At 44.3% G+C, this 18,131-nt stretch overlaps 1 protein-coding gene across 1 annotated transcript in view; it reads left to right on the plus strand.

Moving 5' to 3' along the window:
* Positions 1-18,131, plus strand: part of IFT140 (intraflagellar transport 140) — a 93,277-nt gene that overhangs the window by 73,711 nt on the left and 1,435 nt on the right. Inside the window, exons 19-29 of the mRNA XM_082313566.1 lie at positions 9,395-9,572; positions 12,238-12,428; positions 13,555-13,650; positions 14,013-14,145; positions 14,237-14,380; positions 14,790-14,918; positions 15,133-15,315; positions 16,295-16,501; positions 16,721-16,933; positions 17,017-17,183; positions 17,527-17,668. Coding sequence (XP_082169692.1) covers positions 9,395-9,572; positions 12,238-12,428; positions 13,555-13,650; positions 14,013-14,145; positions 14,237-14,380; positions 14,790-14,918; positions 15,133-15,315; positions 16,295-16,501; positions 16,721-16,933; positions 17,017-17,183; positions 17,527-17,668 — 1,783 coding nt within the window. The remainder of the gene's footprint in view (positions 1-9,394; positions 9,573-12,237; positions 12,429-13,554; positions 13,651-14,012; positions 14,146-14,236; positions 14,381-14,789; positions 14,919-15,132; positions 15,316-16,294; positions 16,502-16,720; positions 16,934-17,016; positions 17,184-17,526; positions 17,669-18,131) is intronic.

Below are 18,131 nucleotides of genomic sequence, written 5' to 3' on the forward strand. Positions count from 1 at the left end.
CAGGGGAGCCCAGGGAGCAAATCGGTGGTCCTCTGTGAAAGGAAAAAAAGAAACCCCCAGCCTCAACCCTCGGAGCATCAGGTCTGCAGAAACAGATTGAGGAGAGGGATTTTGAAATGCTTTTTACTGAAAGCAAAACACTATTGGGGTTAGCTGTTGAACGGCATGATGAAAGCGGTGGGGGGGGTCCACTGGTGTCCCCTTCCTCTCCGCAACCCTAGAAGGGAGCGTGGCAGATAAATAGAAAATATAAAATCTCGAGATTCTCAACCTGATAAACAAAGGAATTTGGGGGTGTCTGAAAAGGCAGTTGCAAGCGTTACGATGTGAATGGAGTTGAAAATCACCGCGCTGCAACTGTGCAGAGCTGGCACAGCCCCGAGCCCCACGTCCCAGTTTGCTGTGAGTGCTGGTGGCTCTGCAGTGCCTCCGAGAAGGCTGGCCACCTCCCCGCGGTGCCCAGAGGATGGAAAAGCTTCTGCTTAATGTAATGCCTCTGTTCACAGTCCAGTACAGAATCGGCTGCCATGCAGCAAGGCAGGACCACAGCACTGATGCTGCAAAAGCTGCAAGGAAAGCAGCTCTAATAAACAGATTAAAAAAGAGTTGTTGAGGACATTTCAAACTGTCCCTGAACATGGATGTTTCCAGAGGGGTCTTGCAGAGACCGGCTCTCCAAGTCGCTGTTTCACGTACCCATCAGCTGTGGGGCTGGGGACGTGGGCAGCGATCCCCAGTGGGCATTGCCTTCCTGCTGCTGCGGCTGTCGGCTTCTGCCCCTCTGGGCCTTGTTGCCTGTGGTTATGGCCTGCCTTGATCTGAGCCTGTCAAAATTCATTGGGCTGAAAAAATACTGTACAAGCTGTAGTATTAAATAGTATATGGTGAAATGAAGGTGTGACGTTCTTGTCAACAGCCTGGAGAGGGAGTAGTGAGAAGTTGTGGCAGAGGACCTGCATCACCAGGCGCAGCTGCACCGCACCAACCTCACCTGAGATGTTGGCATAATTAATAAAATCAGATTAGAAACTGATTTAATTTTATAGCAGTTCTGTCTTACCAGCTAAGTTACTTTGCCCTTAGTCAACAGATCCTACTGACATGTAGAGAAACTGGTTGGAAATTTTTTGAAAGTCAACGTTTTATTTTCTAAGACTTGTTGCTGAGGGGATTGGAAAATATTTCAATGAAGTTCATATGCCCCTATAATTAGGTTTCAGCTATTGGAATTGAATGTGCAAATCTGGCTATGAATTCACCCCTCTGTGCACTTGGTTCATTTTTAATCCTTAAATGGATTAAGCTTTAGGTACTTTGAGTGTCTTCATACTCTCCCAGCAGTACAGCATCTTTGGTTTCTTTTTTTCCTGTGATCGGTCAGGTTTCTATACATCTCTGGTTTTAGAAGTTTCAATATAAATAACACATTGGTGCCTGCCGTTCTCCAAAGAAATTTCCTAAAAACAATGACTATATTTTCGTATTTTATAACCCGTGGATTATTTGTTATTATTTTAAGCCTGTGATTCAGCAGCAAGGCAGATGATGTTCATATACAGATAATGCCAGGAGAAATTTACCTTTAGGGAAAATCTCTTCTACCCAATCGCCCACCTGCTTCTGCCCCCTCCTGTCTTTGATTTTTGTGATTTGTTGAAGTCTGAGCATGTATTTTCAGAAGGGCACAAACTTTGTTTGCATGTTACATGTACAAAAATATAACAATTGTATTTTACAAAGGCTGAACAAATTGGTCTAATCATTTAAAACTTAGTCACATCTCTTCCTCTTTCCACACCAATTATTTGGTGTAAGAATATTCAACCTTTTTTTAATTCCATCAACATTAAAAATAAATCATATTCTTCCTAAGTCATACTTGTCTTTGAGCATCAGAGGCACCAGGTGATCTAAACATCATGGCATTAGTTTGTAGTTTGAGATATATGATACTTGAGAAATTCTTCATGTTACATATGCAAATCCACGCAAGTCAATGAGTTTGCATTTAAGGCAGCTTTCCTAGAGGAAAAAATGAAATCTCTCTCTCTCTCCCAGATCGCCTCTTGTTGTGGCCGCAGATGGGTGGGTGGCTACATAGTGAGTTGCAGCTGGGAACGGATGCGGATGAGTCAAATGGACCAGTTCTCTGCCACATAAACCACAGGAGGCGGTGCTGGGACAAAGTTGGCCTTAGATCAGATGCTTCATCCCTCTAGCTATGGTGAGGTGGTCATCTCCGAACAGGCTGCGTAATTTTAAGTCCATGTGGTCTCTCTGTTGTTGGGCCTGCCACATCACAAATGCTTTGGGACTTCTAGCTTTTGTGAGGATGGAGGTGTTTCTGGGAACCCTGCTCATGACTTAGGGAGCAGAGAGGACAGCAGCAGGGAGGCCTTCAGTCCGCCCAGATAACACCAGTACGCAGAGTATCTAAGGAGCAATGCAGGTAGTAGTTGCTGTTGGCTGCAGTAGTTCAGCAAGCACATGACGACTTTTCTTCCCCATGGCAAAATTTCTGGTGGATGTTCTTGTCTGGAAGTAGCTGTTTGCTAACAGCTACTGTTCTATGCTAGAGAGTGGTTCTGCTCAGTGGTAGGTTAAATCACTCCATACGATTTGCATAGCAGCTTAGAAAGCATTTTGGGTCTTTCTGGGTGAGAAATCAGTTATGTAAATGTAATTTTACTTTCAGAATCTCAATAATTGAGATTATATCAGATAACTAGTTGCTTCCATACTGAATTTATCCATTTACTACCTAATAAATTTCGTTTACAGTTGTTTATGCAGGGCACAATCTTTTTTCTATTATTTTTTAATAGGCAAATGGCTTTTTATCATTAATTTCAATTAATAACAATATCTAAAGATGTAAAATGGGGGAATTCCCCAAATGAGTAGATTGCACCAAGTCAAAATTAAATAAGTTTTGCAAAGATCTGGTAAATTTTCCTAGCCTGCTCATACCAAAATGGCTCAGTTATTAATTTGGGTTTTTTTTGTTTTGTTTTGTTTTAATCAAATAGTTCTTGTTGGCACGTTCACAGTCAATGACATTCTCATCTTCACTCAGAGGTCTTGTGCTTCCAGTACAAAACAGTCCAGGAATCCTTCTGATCCTTTAAAAAAAATCGCCTTAATGGACACTTCTCTACTGATAAATGTGCAGAAGTATTTTCAATTGCAGTACATGCTGCATTCCTTCGCACTGAACAATAGCTTGGTGTTGATTTTATCAGGATAAGTTTGGAATAGACAAAGCTACGTATTTAATATTGTATTATTTATTATGATATATCCTGTAAAGCTTTTTTGGATTTATCAAATATTCTGTTTCTGCCAGGGAAGAGTTTTTAGGCATAATCTAGACAGCTTTCAATGTTTTGATCATACTGAAAAATGCCTGACATATTTCTCAGAGAAGCACTCATTTAATATGAGTAACACTATCAAGAATCTCATTGAATTGTTGTAACTTTTCATATATTATTTAGTTCCTTGTTATCTTTTAGTCCCACTGAACAGGCATAACCAGAATCTGATAAATGCATTTTAAAAGCAGCTCATGTAATTTAGCTACATCACATAAAACTTCATTTTTTCAAGTCCTGAGTTTTTTCTGGGTTGCAAGCAAACAGACAGTAAGCCACCAATTTTTTGACATTTTAACTGTATTTATTTTTTAGTGCTTTGAAGATAAGATCGGTGTCCATTTTTATAGATGTGTTTAAAGTTTTTACGTAGTACTTCTAAACGATGAGCTTTTCGTGCCTGCTAACCTTAGGTGTCACGTAGGGTCTCTCATTTGACCACATCCAAGCCCTCTGTAGCTGTTATGGTCCACAGCACGATGCTTTTATCCGATGACCGGTCTGTCAAATCTCGTGTATGTAAAGTTGATCCTAAATGACTTACCTGGTCAGAATCACCCCCCGTTGTACATTTCAGCCAGATGACGTTATTCTAACATGTTTTTTCAGGGGATGGAAGGTGCGGCTTCAAGTTACTGAAATCCAGACAAGGGATTAACATTTGAAAAATAGTAATAGATGTTGTTAATTTTCCTTAGGAAGCGGCACCTGCTTTGTCCCATCCTTTTCCTTTGCCTAGAAAACACCCCCGAGCAGCACGTAGGCAGCGGGTGGGGGCTGGGGAAGGGTGGTGCCCCGTGCCCTGCAGCGTTTGTCCAGGCCAGCCCGGACAGCGTTTGTGGGGTGAGTCTGGTGGGAAGCACTTGGCACCAGAACGCTGCGTCCACTGCGGTCCCAGTTGGCCGAGCTGCTGAGAACCTGCTTCGAATTTCTTGTACGGTTCATTTTGTGATGGGGAAGTGAAGCGTCCTTGTCCCCACCGTTGGGTCAGCAAAACCTCTCCCACTTGCTGGATTTATTGCCATTTTTGATAGCCGAGGCCGTGCCTGAGGCACGAGGGGACACCCGCCTGCTCCAGGTAGACGTATGCATTAGGGACGTAATAATTTATTATGATATATTATATATAATATAGTGTTATAGATATTATATTAGTATTTCTCTTTGCATTATACAGTAGTCTTTTAAAGCAGAATGCTTAGGGTCCTGTTCAATGAAGTGGGGCCCAAACTGGAAAGAGAGCTGCTTTTTTTCTCCTGATCAAGATATTTAGAGGCAAGAGACGGAACATATGTTCATTTTCCAAATATACCCCATTAAACAGAGGGAGAGAGATTTTGCAGTGAGATGCTTCAGACATATAAATCTCCAGCACTTCTAAATAATACTTCACTTACTGGATTTTTTCTTTAAACTTCCATGCAAAATGGGTAATGAGAACTATATAGGAACAGAAGGGTTTGTAAAATCAGACTGTTAGATACTATAAACACAGTTTCATAGAAAAACAGATGTAAAAGATCAGATATGAAGGAAGAAAAGCTTGTTCATCAAATACGTGGTAAAACCTGCGTCCAGCCTGAAGAGGTGTCAGAGTTTGCTTTCCAAGGCCGCCCCGCTGCTGATGTGGCCGGAGGCCCGGGAGCTGGGGGCGCAGCAGCAGCTCGTTTGTCCGTGCGCCGCTCCCCCGGGATGCTGGGGCAGCGCGTTCCCATGGCTCGGCTCACGCGGTTGCTGCGCCTGGTCTTCATTAAGTTTCCATCTTCGGCTGATGAAGTACAGATGCGAGCGGCTTTCCAAGGGGAAGAAGAGGAGGAGGAGGAGGGGAAGAACAGGAAATTCCCAGAGCATGAGCTGGGGGCAGGGTAAATCATTACTTGGCATTTTATATGCAACCGTGGGGCCAGGCCTGGAGAGAAGAGTTGCTGCTTTTTAGGGATGCAAGGACAGATTCGTCTTTCTCGCTACACTAACAGCTGTTGAGAGAGACACTGTGGTTTTGCCTGCAATTTAAGTGAGCCTGTTCTGCACCTCCTGTTCCTTGTTCCTTAACCAGACCTGCGTTGATTTGTCCACATCCCTGAGGGGCAGCAAAACTGATGGGCAGCACTCTTGCTGTGGTGCTGGCCTGCTAGAAAGGTGGTGCCGTGCCAAGGCTGGTCTTCCTGAGACACGGAGCAACATGGAAACATGCTGCTGATGCCTCCCGATCATTCTCTTCTCTAAACCCATCCCTTGCCTGCAGGCCTGCCCGCTCCTACCAGCAAGCCTGCCGGGTGCCTCAAGCTGAATAGTTTGCAAGGGAAATGTCTAAAAACCAATTTGATGTTATAAAAAGTGTCTGTTCTCTCTGATCAGCCACGGTGTGGAGAGGCTGGAGGTGTCTTTTCAGGGTGAAGGGAAAACTGAGGTTCTGGCTAAAGGTCCCTGCTCTTTCTGCGGGAGCTGTGGGTGGGTCAGTCCCAGTGTCCTGGCCCTGGCCCAGGTTTGGGAGTGCAGATCTGCTGCGTTATCCCCTCTTGGTTTCGGTGAGACACAGTCCGTGCCGTTGCCCAGCCGAGGCTTGGTCGCGGTGCTCAACAGCTGTGTGGTTTGTGCCTCTGTTAGGCAGTGAGACCTTCTGTGTGTTGTGTGGTAGGGTTTTTTGTAACGTACTTTGGATCTTTTGCATTTCACAGGGTGGTGTTACTCTGGCACCTTTGTAGCTTTTAAATAAGATATAATAAACAATATGTTAATAAATACAAACAGATATATTAATAGGTGTATAATATATGCATATGAAGACGGTCTTTGCAAGCAAATAGCATGTTGCTGTGTCAGAAATACTCGCGTACCGTAGCAGCACTATATGGAGCGTGGTGCTAAAATGAATGGTCTCTTGAAGCAGAAACAGTTATTCTAATATTTTGCTGCAGGAAGAAAATTTAAATAATACGTGTATGTACCTTATCAGAGCAGTGTCCTTCTTGTGAGGGACATGTCTACTGGAAAGAACCAGCCTGTGCTGCAGCTCCGCATGGACCAGGGGGGAAGGTCTGGCTGTAGGTTCTCCCCCACGCAGCTGCCAACAAAGCCGCCCTGAGCTCCAGTGGGAGAATGGGAACTCCTCTGTGCAGAGCAGGGCCGGGTTCATTAGGTGAAACATTCCTTCAGGTGCTTCTGGAGGGTGGAAGCAGGAGAAGGGGTGGTCAGAGGGAGGCAGTGTTTTCATGTTTCATGGGTACTTGTGCTGGTGAGCTGCTCTTAGCCTGTCTCTTGCTTTGGTCTCTGCACTGGATAAGTCCGTGCAAGCACTGCCCTATTGTGAACACTTCCAAATTCAGTGTCTGGTCCGATTTGACCACAGTTCTGAATTTCTGGTGTGTGCTCAGCATCCGCCCAGCTGGGGCTGTTGGGAAGGCGGTGCTTGCCAAAATAAAACTAAATACAGAGCACATCAACTAGAGATGCTTCTTCCTCTGTATTTGTTACACCCAAGCGGTACCCCGCTGCTGGAGCCTCTCAGGTTAGTTTTGCAAATGGTCTGGAATGGAGGAGGAAGAGGTGGGATGGCAGAGCTCCAGCTCCTCAGGGCAGAGGAACATCTGGGTGGTCCACGGGGTACAGCTGGCACGGGTGCCGAGGTGGCCCATGGGTGCCGAGGTGGCCCACGGGCAGGATGCGCCTGGGCCAAGATCTCCCAAGACGAATCCCTGGGGCAGCAGCTCCCAACGAGTTTTGAAGTTGGCAGGAGTCATTGCCATTCAGGAAAGCATAATGCAGCCGATAGATGATGAGTAGCATCTTCTAAGTCCTGGTGTATGCCTCTGCACACTGTTATCTTTTAACTTTGTACTTTAAAACACACTATTTGGTTTATTTCCTTTCAAAAGTTTCCACTCCTTGTAGTCTAAATAAGATTTCTCATCCACTTGTCTCTGTTCAAGCCCATGAACTCTCATCTTCTTGCAGTGAGGCAATTGCGAGCTGTCAAGGCTCTGAAAAATAAAGATTTTTATTTCCTTTCAGAAACTTGCTGTTAGTCAGTTTGACAAAGCACAGCACAGGCGTGCATTCCTTCACCCAGAGTGAAACGGCTATTGGCAACTTCTTCTGGCACGCTACAGGTTATGGAAAATATATTCCTTCTCTTTGTGCGTGATGAAAGGCTGCCATACCCACGTGCACAAGATTTGACATCTTTTACTAATGACAGAACTCACTGTCCTTGTTGATCAAAGCCAGGTGACAATATCTACCAAGACCTAAATGTTCTTTAAAGGTGCTTTTCCTGCTTTTTCCAGTTCCAGATACAGGCAGTGGCTGGAATAAAAGAGAAACCAGTTCCAACTTTTCGAAAATTAGGATGGTCACATCTTCTGCTGATATAAGTCAGCATTTCTATATTGAGTGGCGATGCATAGACTTACACTCAGAAGGATCTAGAGCTGAGGTTTTGGTAAGGCCTTTCCCATTCAGAAATGACTGTGCTCTGTTTCAATGTTCCCTTTGGCTCCCCAGTCTGGGGCACGAGGACGTGTCGGAGCAGAGCATGAGAGGAGGCTGCGTTTGAACCACACTCAGCATGGACATGCAGGTGTAAGAGATTCAGTAAAATATTCAGACGTGTATTTTTGCTTTTCTGAGCTATCTGAAATTTGCCCCCGATTTATCACTTCTGATCCTATTTTATTTTTTCTATACTGTTTGGCCTTAATGAAGTTTATGTCACGTATTGATGTTGATTACTACCTGAAAACTTTATACCAGTTGTATATAGTTGCAAATAAAACATGATCTAATTGTAAAATAAATTAGGAAAAGCATTTTTACTCTGCCTTTCTTTATGCCTTGTGGCATAAAGTGCCTTTATGGTATGTGTTTGACCGCACGTCGTGTCCCGTCTGCTTCGCTGCTTCCCGGTTAGTCACTTTCCCCTGTTTGTGCAGGGCTTTCCCACAGCTCCTGGGAAGAGAAAAAGATTTTAATCATAGGAAGAGTGGAAGGGGATTCGCTTGCAGATGCAGGACCTGAAATGTCATTCAACTCTTTTTTTTTTTTTTCCTTTTTTCCTTTGTTTTTCATTTAGATACTTTGTGCTGTGGTGGTGTCCGAGAACTGTATGGACTGTACCTCCACTGAGGTTCACACACTGATAAAACCCCATATTTTGAATGCTTATGGTTTCTATTAGTCAAACATATTGCATTTTATTCTGAAGAGCCTCAAATGTAAATAGAACCTACGAAAATCTGTGTTTGTCACCCCATGTCATGGTCAGCTGTGTCACAGTCCTTCTGTCGAGCAATGCTGCCTGCTGAGACCTGACGTTCCTGCATGGGAGCGCGGCGCTCAGCCAGCCCCTGCCTCTGTCTTGGCAGAGGATTTTGCAATGTTAAGTGTAAGCTCTTAGCCCTGAGGAGTTCTCATTCTGAGCATTGCAAAGCTTTCCTTCGTGCCATTTTTAATGCAAATTTTAAATTAGAACATAATAGTTTGGTCAGTTGTTTCCTACACATCATTCCCTGTTGTTGAGTGCAACTATTAGGCTCCTAATAGCCGTTCCGTGTTTGAACTATGTGGGACAGGTAGCAGGACGTTTCCAGTGTAAGGTTTATGTATACAAGACCTTTCTCATAGTTTTTCTTCTGAATTCTGAACACCGACGTGGGGGTATTGTGAATGTCTATATGTTGCAGCTACAGCAAGAACCACAGTGGTGGGGGCGTGATAAATGTTTATATACGTGCAAACATAACTGCTTTTGTTTAGATATTGGTGTAAAACAAAGCCCACAATATTTTCTTAAGGCTGTGGGCATTCAGCTCCAGAACTAACCTTTGTGTCTGAGGCCTATTTCTGTTCCTCTTCAATCTTCACACAGCAACTGGAGCCTCTTTGTTACCTCCAGCAAGCGTCCAACGTACTAACGGTTCTCCCTTTCATGCTCTCCTCTTTCCTTGCGTCTTACCCGCTTAGTACCCAAGCCTTAAAGGTGGCACCATAACAGCTCTCCTTTTCCTTCCCATTTCTCGCAGTGAGGCTGTCTGGGAGAACATGGCTCGCATGTGTGTGAAGACTCAGAGGCTCGATGTTGCCAAAATTTGCCTCGGAAACATGGGTCACGCAAGAGGAGCCAAGGCGCTGAGGGAGGCTGAACAAGAACCAGAGCAGGAGGCCAGAGTGGCGGTGCTGGCCATTCAGCTGGGCATGCTGGTAAACCCCGCCGACCATACGCAGCCGGGAATATCCACCCTGCTTAACTAGGGATAAAAATGAGAAACCGATCATTTCTGTAAAATTCTGAAATGCAAAAACCTTGGTGGGGATTAAAACCTATTGCCAGGTTTCCAAGGAGTGATGAAGAATAGGTCTGACAATTATTTTCCTGAAGTTGAGTTTTTATCGTAGGGCAATAGGCATCTCCTTCAGCATTGCACAAGCCCGCGCTGCACAACTCCTGCGTGACACTGATCAGGGGCTTTCCTTGAACTCCAGAGGCTCAGCAGTCCCCTGAGCCCTTTCCGTGTTCCTCAAAGAGTAGATGAGAATGAGCGTGGCAGAATCTGGTGCCTGGAAATAAAAGTACCAGGAGCCATAGCTGCCGAAGGGTGCAGCAAATTAATTTGTCTGTTTTCGTAACTGCTGTACAGAATTTATATCGGAGTTTTACTCCCATATGAAAAATTGCTGAATGAAGGAAACTGCTGAATGAAGGAAACGTCGTTTAAGGATGGTTTGTGTGTGAAACATTAAACAGAAAAACTGTTTTCTTGAGGTGTAATTCTTCCAAGCTTTATCATTCTAGGTTTGACTGGATTAAAAAAAGGGTGTACTTCAAAATGTTCTAGCTAAATATTTCAACAAACGGCTCCAATATGGGAAACACAAGTTCCATTTTGACGTGTTTGTTTGTAGAGTGAAAGGCTAAAGCTGTGTTCTGCCAGAGAGCAAGGGCTGGCTTAAGGCGTGTAAGCAGCTTAGGCAAAATTGATGTTTCCTGCGGGGTCGGAGAGCTCTGGCGAGTCACGTTTGCTGCTTGTGCTGTTCCCGGGCTGCCTGCTGTGCTACAGTCACCCGGACTTCCATCCCGCCTTCTCCCATCCTGGGAGCAGTAACTTGCCTGGGTGCAGCCCAGCCAGAGAACACGGTCAGGCTGTTCTCCCCGTAGCCTGCTGCACAGGGCAGCTGTCCCTTGTACCTGTATCTGGAGCCCGACCGGGCAGCAAATACGTGCCAAAACGGACCTTGTCTTTCCCATGTGTCTTCATTGTAGTCTGAACCCACTCCCCTTGATTACCAAGAGAACTGAGATCTAAAATGGGTTTGAGACCAGCACTGTCATGTGGATTGAAAACTGACCGGAGTGCTGTTGAGTTAGATGAATGATAAAAGCACGTATTCCCCTCGGTTCACCTTTATTTAATGTCTTCATCGATGATCTGTGAGAAAATCAGAGATTTTTAGTTTGGGAACCATAAAAGATCCAGGTATATGATCTGTAAGGGGGAAAAACTGGGGAAGGAGAATTGATGAAATACAATTCATAGGAAATCACAAATGACAAAAAAAATGTCAAGGTCCTATAACAGCTAAACTCTGTTTGGGGCTGCCTTTGAGGAGACACCACATCCTGGGGCTTTGGTTCGATAACTTCTGTCTATGTATTTGTTGCAGCTACAGCTGGAACATCAACTTCCACCCTTAAGTATCTCATTACCAGAGAAAAAGGTTGATGAACTGGAAGAAGTTCAGAGAAAATCAGTGCAAATTGTTAAGCTCTTGGAAAGGCTTCACAGACAAGGAAATCTTTAAGATAGCCAAATAATTAGAATTTGGCTTAAAAAGGTGTTTAGCAATCTACAACTATTTTAAGAGTACAAATGCTAGAGAGAGAGAGTAACTATTCTGAATTAAAGTGAAGAAGAAAAGAAAAATTCAAACTAAATGTTTGGAAAAGCTTCCTGGCAGAGCAAGCTATGAGGCCGAAAAGTGTCAATATTCCTGCTTTTGGATATTTAGATCTATTTGGAGAGGCAGAAGGGAACTGTAGCAAAATGAATGCAGTTCTGTTGCTTTTTTGCATCTCATACAGAATCACAGTGCAGACATCTTCCGTCTCTACTTTCTATGCTTTTTTGAATTTGAAACAATAAGAGAGAGAAACTATTTTTCTGTCTTGGACAGATAATCTCAATTTACTAAATATAGTGTTCAGCTGGACAGCAGTTGGGTGGAGCAGGAAAATGCTCCTTCCACAGGAGTACCTCTCAAAGCATAAAAATAATAGTTCCAAATTTGCTCACCCTTGCGTCAGCATCGGCAAAATCCTCCTGTTCTAATTCTGTCTTAAATTAATAGCATTTATTCCCAGGAATGGATCTCTGTTATCCACGAACAGTGTTGCTACCTCTGAGACCTGCTCGAAGGTCGCAGGGGGTCCCCTGGCACCTAACACCTTCTTGCCAAAACCCCTTCTCCCGGTGAGGCCTTCTCCTGGACCTCACCGCTGGGTAGGCAGTGTGGCCATTACCTATAGCCCCACTTGAGTGCATCTCCCCTTTCTGAAATGGTTTATGCTCCTGATGACAGCATTTAATTGTTGATGGCTTGCTCGTGTCACCCCCACTTGATACTGTACAGTAAATGCCAGGATCTGAGTGCTTTCCTTATTTTCACATAAACATCCTGTTTCCCAGTAATGTGCTATTCCAGGCAACATATATTTAGTTAGTTAAACCCCCTGCCTGAATTATTGTTACTTTAATTGCATTACACTGACCTGCACTAATAAACTACTCAGAAGCGCGGTGTCCGTTGTGAATGACACCTACGAAATGCCGGTCGGAGCTAATGACGTGTTTGTACGCTCACCTTCCAGGAGGATGCAGAGCGACTGTACAAGGCTTGCAAACGCTATGACCTCCTGAACAAGTTCTATCAAGCCTCAAACCAGTGGCAGAAAGCCATCGAAACAGCAGAAGCTCACGATCGGGTTCACCTGCGCACCACGTACTACAACTATGCTAAGCACCTGGAGGCAACCGGAGAGCACAGTCTTGCACTCACCCAGTAAGCACCAGCCTGTGGCACCCAGGGGATTTGGAGCCTTGTTCTCCTGTGAAGACTGGAGGCAGGCTAAGGAGGATGTCTGGTGATGACTACTAATAATTAATTAAAGTCTTTTCCTGTTTCTGGTCTTTTCTGTCTCATGGAGTGAAAGCATTGCTACAGTAAACTTTGCAGCACCCTCCCAGGCTAATAAAGCTTAGCATCAGAAAGGTGAAGTGTCTTGTCGGGGTCAGTAGTTGAACCCCACTGATATCCAATCCTGCACTTGTCTCTGGAAGACCACTGCCCTCTTTTCCTTCCTTTTCCATGACAAAACCACTTGTTTACTTCTCCTGAGAGTCCCAGACACAACTGCTGTGACAGAATTTAGTCTGAGTTGGGTGCTTCTGGCACCCGGTCTTCTCCTGTGACTGATGAGTCCCTAAAGTTAGGGGAGGTGATTTTTAATGTGTTGTATTCGTTGTTTGAAATCTTGTTTTTATATGAGTTTTACCATATGAAGCCTCACAATGTAGTAGTAGTAGTAGTAGTAGTAGTAGTAGTAGTAGTAGTAGTAGTAGTAGTAGTAATAATAATAATAATAATAATAATAAGTCACTTCTGTTCAGAGTCAAAGTAGAGTTCTGATGTGATCAGACAGACCCATTAGATGATCAAGGTGGGCAGGGAGATGAGGAGAGACGCTAACTAACGGTGGGTGGTGGCGTAAGTGCAGTGATCTGCCGGCAGTGGAAGAGAGGCTGAAGTTGCGGTGGATGGCAGGACGAGGCAAGACGAGGAGCCCAGGGCTCTTGTGACCTTTTCAGCCAGTTGCACAGGGATGTGCTTAATGTTTGGGGAGCTTTCTGCGATATTTCTTTGGGCCATCACTGGCACTTTTAAAGTATTTCTGTATCACGTTGCCTCCCTGATTCCAGGTGTCTTGCAGAACCATTGAACTTTTTATTTTTGATGGTGCTGGCAGACTGCAACTGGTTTTACAGTGAATGTAATAATACAAATGAAGCAGTGTTATCAGTATTGTCACTCTATAGCTGTCAAACAACATTAAATGGATTTTTTGCATGGGAAGTGAGCTAATAAGAAGGTAGTCATTTCACATCTAAGATGTTCTTTTTCTCTACAGCTATGAGAAGTCAGACACGCATAGGTTTGAGGTACCCCGAATGCTCTCTGAAGACTTACAAGCCCTGGAGAACTACGTCAACAAGATGAAAGACAAGTCAGTGCTATGCTTGTTCCCTCTCCCGAATGGGACTTTCAGGTCTGAAATACAACTTGTGGCGGGAGCAGGGAAGGAGGAGTATGAATCCTCTCAGCCGCAAGTTCAACCCCTGCCTTATCCATTACGATCCTCCTACAGCTTTTCAGGATTATGCTGCATCTTGCTGAAGAACTGCCACATTAGATATCTAGGCTGAACTCCCTTATAGTGCAGACCTTTGAAAGTCACCCTTGAGTTGGGGTAAAGCCTTGTCTGCATTCTAAAAAAATGTATCTAGTCTTGAGGTCGAGATCTCCAGGAGTGAAAAATGCAGCCTCTGGCAGTTCTTGCTACTGCAGTTAATACTGTTGCTTTTCTAGGAGCCTGTGGAAATGGTGGGCACAGTACCTGGAGAGCCAGTCAGATCTGGAATCTGCACTAAAATACTATGCACTGGCTCAGGATTATTTTTCCCTAGTCCGTGTCCACTGCTTTCAGGGCAACATTCAGAAGGTAAGGCAGCCTGCTCCCATCTGCTTCCAGAGTATTCTCATTCCTGGGATGAGTATGGGCACAAAGTAAAGCTGTGTGATTTCCTTTTCAGGCTGCTGAAATAGCAAATGAAACGGGGAATTGGGCAGCATCATACCACTTGGCCCGCCAGTATGAGAGTCAGGATGAAATCAAGCAGGCTGTACATTTCTACACCAGGGCCCAGGCATTTAACAACGCCATCCGCTTGTGTAAGGTATGCGAAGAGGTACCTTTATGTCCAAAAGCAAAGCAGGATTCTATCCTTAGGCAGCATACAGAATGAAAGCGGTACAGGTTGTGCCCGTTCTCTCTTGCGAGACGCTGCTTGCTCATATACAGCCCACTATGAAGATGCTCCTGGTTTCTGCCTGAATCTTCTACAAAAGACGCATCAATAAAGACTTGTCTGTATGGGACATTATTTTCTTGTATATCTCAACAGAAGACTGCCTGAAACAAATTATCATTGTTGCAGCTCCAGGTTACTTGGGCTGGTGTAGGTTTTACACAGAAGGGGATTGATAGGCTGCTATGTGACAGCATAAAGCTGTAGGCTTGCCAGAAGACAGAATTATGAAATCTGTTTGCTGCATACCTGGAGCCAAATCTTTGCTTTTGAACAGGAGAACAATTTAGATGATCAGCTGATGAACCTGGCTCTCTTGAGCTCTCCGGAAGACATGATAGAGGCAGCCTGCTATTATGAAGAAAAGGGGGAGCAAATGGACAGAGCTGTCATGTTATACCACAAGGTAAATGTCTTTTTAGTAAAAAATACCAAAATTTAAACTGAAGCAATTCCTCCAGCAGAGGTACATTAAATCAACTGTAGTTTTTACTGTATGTACTGTTTATTGGTCATTTCTTCATGGTGGGTAATGCTTTATTAATCCACTCTAGGGTATGCTGTAAGCTGATTCTGCAGTGCTTATTCTAGTCTTTAAAGACTCATTCTTAATTTTGCAGGCAGGACATTTCTCCAAAGCACTGGAGCTAGCCTTTGCCACGCAGCAGTTTGGGGCCCTACAGCTAATTGCTGAAGACCTGGATGAGAAATCAGACCCAGCTCTGCTAGCCCGCTGTTCTGATTTTTTTATTGAACATGCTCAGTATGAGAAGGCAATGGAGCTGCTGCTAACAGCCAAAAAGGTAAGCTCCAGCTTCTCTGGTCCCTCCGTGCACAGGGAAGGAGGAGCACAACAGGTGTGTACGTGCATGCGCATACATTTATCTTTGTTGGTACACAGATACGTGGAGACGTTTGTAAGGTTTAAAGTTTCTTCTCATGCCAGTGACTCATGGGCTGGTAGCCCACTGGCTCAACTCTAGAAATGGATTCCTGACTTTTGATCTTATTTCTGGCTGAAAACCTGCAGATTTTGGACTCTTGGGAAGAGAAAAACTCCTGCTCTCTAAACTAACATATTTCGAGACAGGAAAATTAGAACATCATCAGTCAAAAAACCCAATGCTGTCCCTCTTGTCATACCACCAATGTAGTTAAGGCACTTCATTTCTCACCTGAAAGTTTACGCACTTCTACCATGCCCTCGTTATTGTGCTGGCAACTCAGCCTTACCAAAATGCTGGCTACCAGAGCAGTCCTGTACCCACTCCTCTTTAATGAGCTCCCGTGTCTGTCTTCCTTCTGTGTTTTGCAAGGGTACAGTAGCCCTTTTCTGGGCTAAAAGCTATTGTCTGTCCTACTCATAATTTGTTCTTATATGGGAAGTAGCAAAATATTTAACAAAATCTTTCAAATGCATGTATTTATTTTATTTGTATTTGCTGAAAACCTTAATATAATCAACCATGCTTAATAAATCTGACTTGTATGTCACTGAGAATGTCACGATCAAAGAGACGAAATGGATGAATCTTTAGTGCCACACGAGTGTCCTCTGAGAAAACAGGTGAGAAACAATAGTCTTCATGGAAGACCAAATGCGTTCTTAGTGAACAAAATGAGACAGAGCGTACTTGAACCGGAGTTGATGTCGGGATCCTTAACTGCTTAGCTGCTAGCGTTTGTGCCTTCATACAGCTAACAGACGTAGGTTACACCACAAGCAACGTGAAGTATCGCTGTAGCGTTTGCAACATCTCATTGCTTTCCCGCTTCCATTAGTACCATGAAGCTCTGCAACTTTGCCTGAAGCAGAACCTGACCATCACAGAGGAGATGGCTGAGAAGATGACGGTCTCGAAGGACTCCACGGACCTCTCTGAGGAGTCCCGGAGAGAGCTGTTGGAGCAAATCGCCGATTGCTGCATGAGACAAGGCAACTACCACATGGCGACCAAGAAATACACGCAAGCAGGAAACAAGTTAAAGGTCAGCCTGGATAGGTAGAAAAAAAAGCGGAAGAGGCTGAGCCTATTACCTTCCTAAGATTTCTCAAAACAAGGGTGTTTTGAGAAGTAAATCTTGGAACAGTCTTCATACAGTAGACTATGCAGAAGGCTTCCTAGCCATCTTAGCATAGCTTGTGTTTTTGCATTCACAATGATATTCTTTCCCCCTCTTTCCCCGTGCCCCCCTTTCCATTGCTAGGCTATGAGGGCACTGCTGAAATCTGGAGATACCGAGAAAATTGTCTTCTTTGCGGGAGTTTCCAGACAAAGAGAGATTTATATCATGGCAGCCAACTACCTGCAATCACTGGATTGGCGTAAGGACCCCGAGATTATGAAGAACATCATTAGCTTCTACACTAAAGGAAGGGCCCTTGACCTGTTGGCAGGTTTCTATGATGCATGTGCTCAGGTACATCCCCCTTCTGTGACTGCTAAAGGTGTTTGGTTTGTTAGCTCGGGAGCAAGACATTCATCTCATTTCTGCTCTGGCAGGTAGAAATTGATGAGTATCAGAACTATGAGAAAGCACAAGGAGCGCTGACAGAAGCATATAAGTGCCTTTCAAAAGCAAAGCCTAGAAGCCCTCTGGAGCAGGAAAGCAAACTAGCACATTTGCAAAGCAAGATGACCCTGATTAAGCGATTCATCCACGCTCGCAGGTGAGCTGCAGTATTCAGAGCATGTAAACTAATGACAGAAATATCATACAAGAAGAAAAGTTGTACTAGTACCTACAGCTTAAGAACTAATTTGCAGACTCGCTTCTAAAAGCTGCTGTTACATTTTTCTAGCAGGGAAATCATTACGTGATTTTTAAAAGTGCTGTTGACATTAAAGATGAAAAGGTAACCTGAGATAGAAGCAAGTGTATTGACCAAGGAAAGTGTAGCCAGAAAGGCGATTATGAAACATAACACAGTAAAAAAACCTTCCCTGTTTTTCATGTGCCAAGCTGAGTGCTCTCCCCCAGATTGTTAACAGTTCCCTTTGCTCTTTTACTAGAGTTTACTCTGAAGACCCCAAAGAAGCAGTCAGACAGTGTGAACTGCTCCTAGCTGAGCAAGATTTTGATAATGCCATCCGTCACGGCGATGTCTTGGGATTTCTGGTTGAACATTATGTACAAGCGGAGGAATTCCATATGGTAAGTTAATTCTTAATTCTTCCAATCTACAGAGCCCGTATTTTATATACACCAGTGCAGCTTGGTGTAGCACGGTTATCATCTCATACGGGAAGACATTCCATAGCAGAGGCTCCTTTACAGGAGCTAAACTGCTCAGCAGGGTGTGGTAGACCTCAGGAACTATGTCCATATTAATGTATTTTTCATTTCATGGGACTGAAGAGAAAAAGAAAGCTCACAGGACATAGAGCATAAATGGTGGCAGATTCTTAAGCATTCCCGGTTATTCAGTAAGAACAGAAGGGTCTGTCGGGGCGCGGGGCTCAGCGATTACACGGTACGTCGTTTGCCACCCGGACAAAGAAGGAAAGAAAATTGTAAAATTGCAGTTACTTGAGGAAACGGTGAATCACTTCTGCAGGGCAGAAGAAGTGCCACACACCCCAGCATTTGGACTAAACCGTAACCTGCCACTGTTGGG

This window comes from Platalea leucorodia, assembly GCF_965183815.1.
Source record: "Platalea leucorodia genome assembly, chromosome: 5".
NCBI lineage: Eukaryota > Metazoa > Chordata > Aves > Pelecaniformes > Threskiornithidae > Platalea > Platalea leucorodia.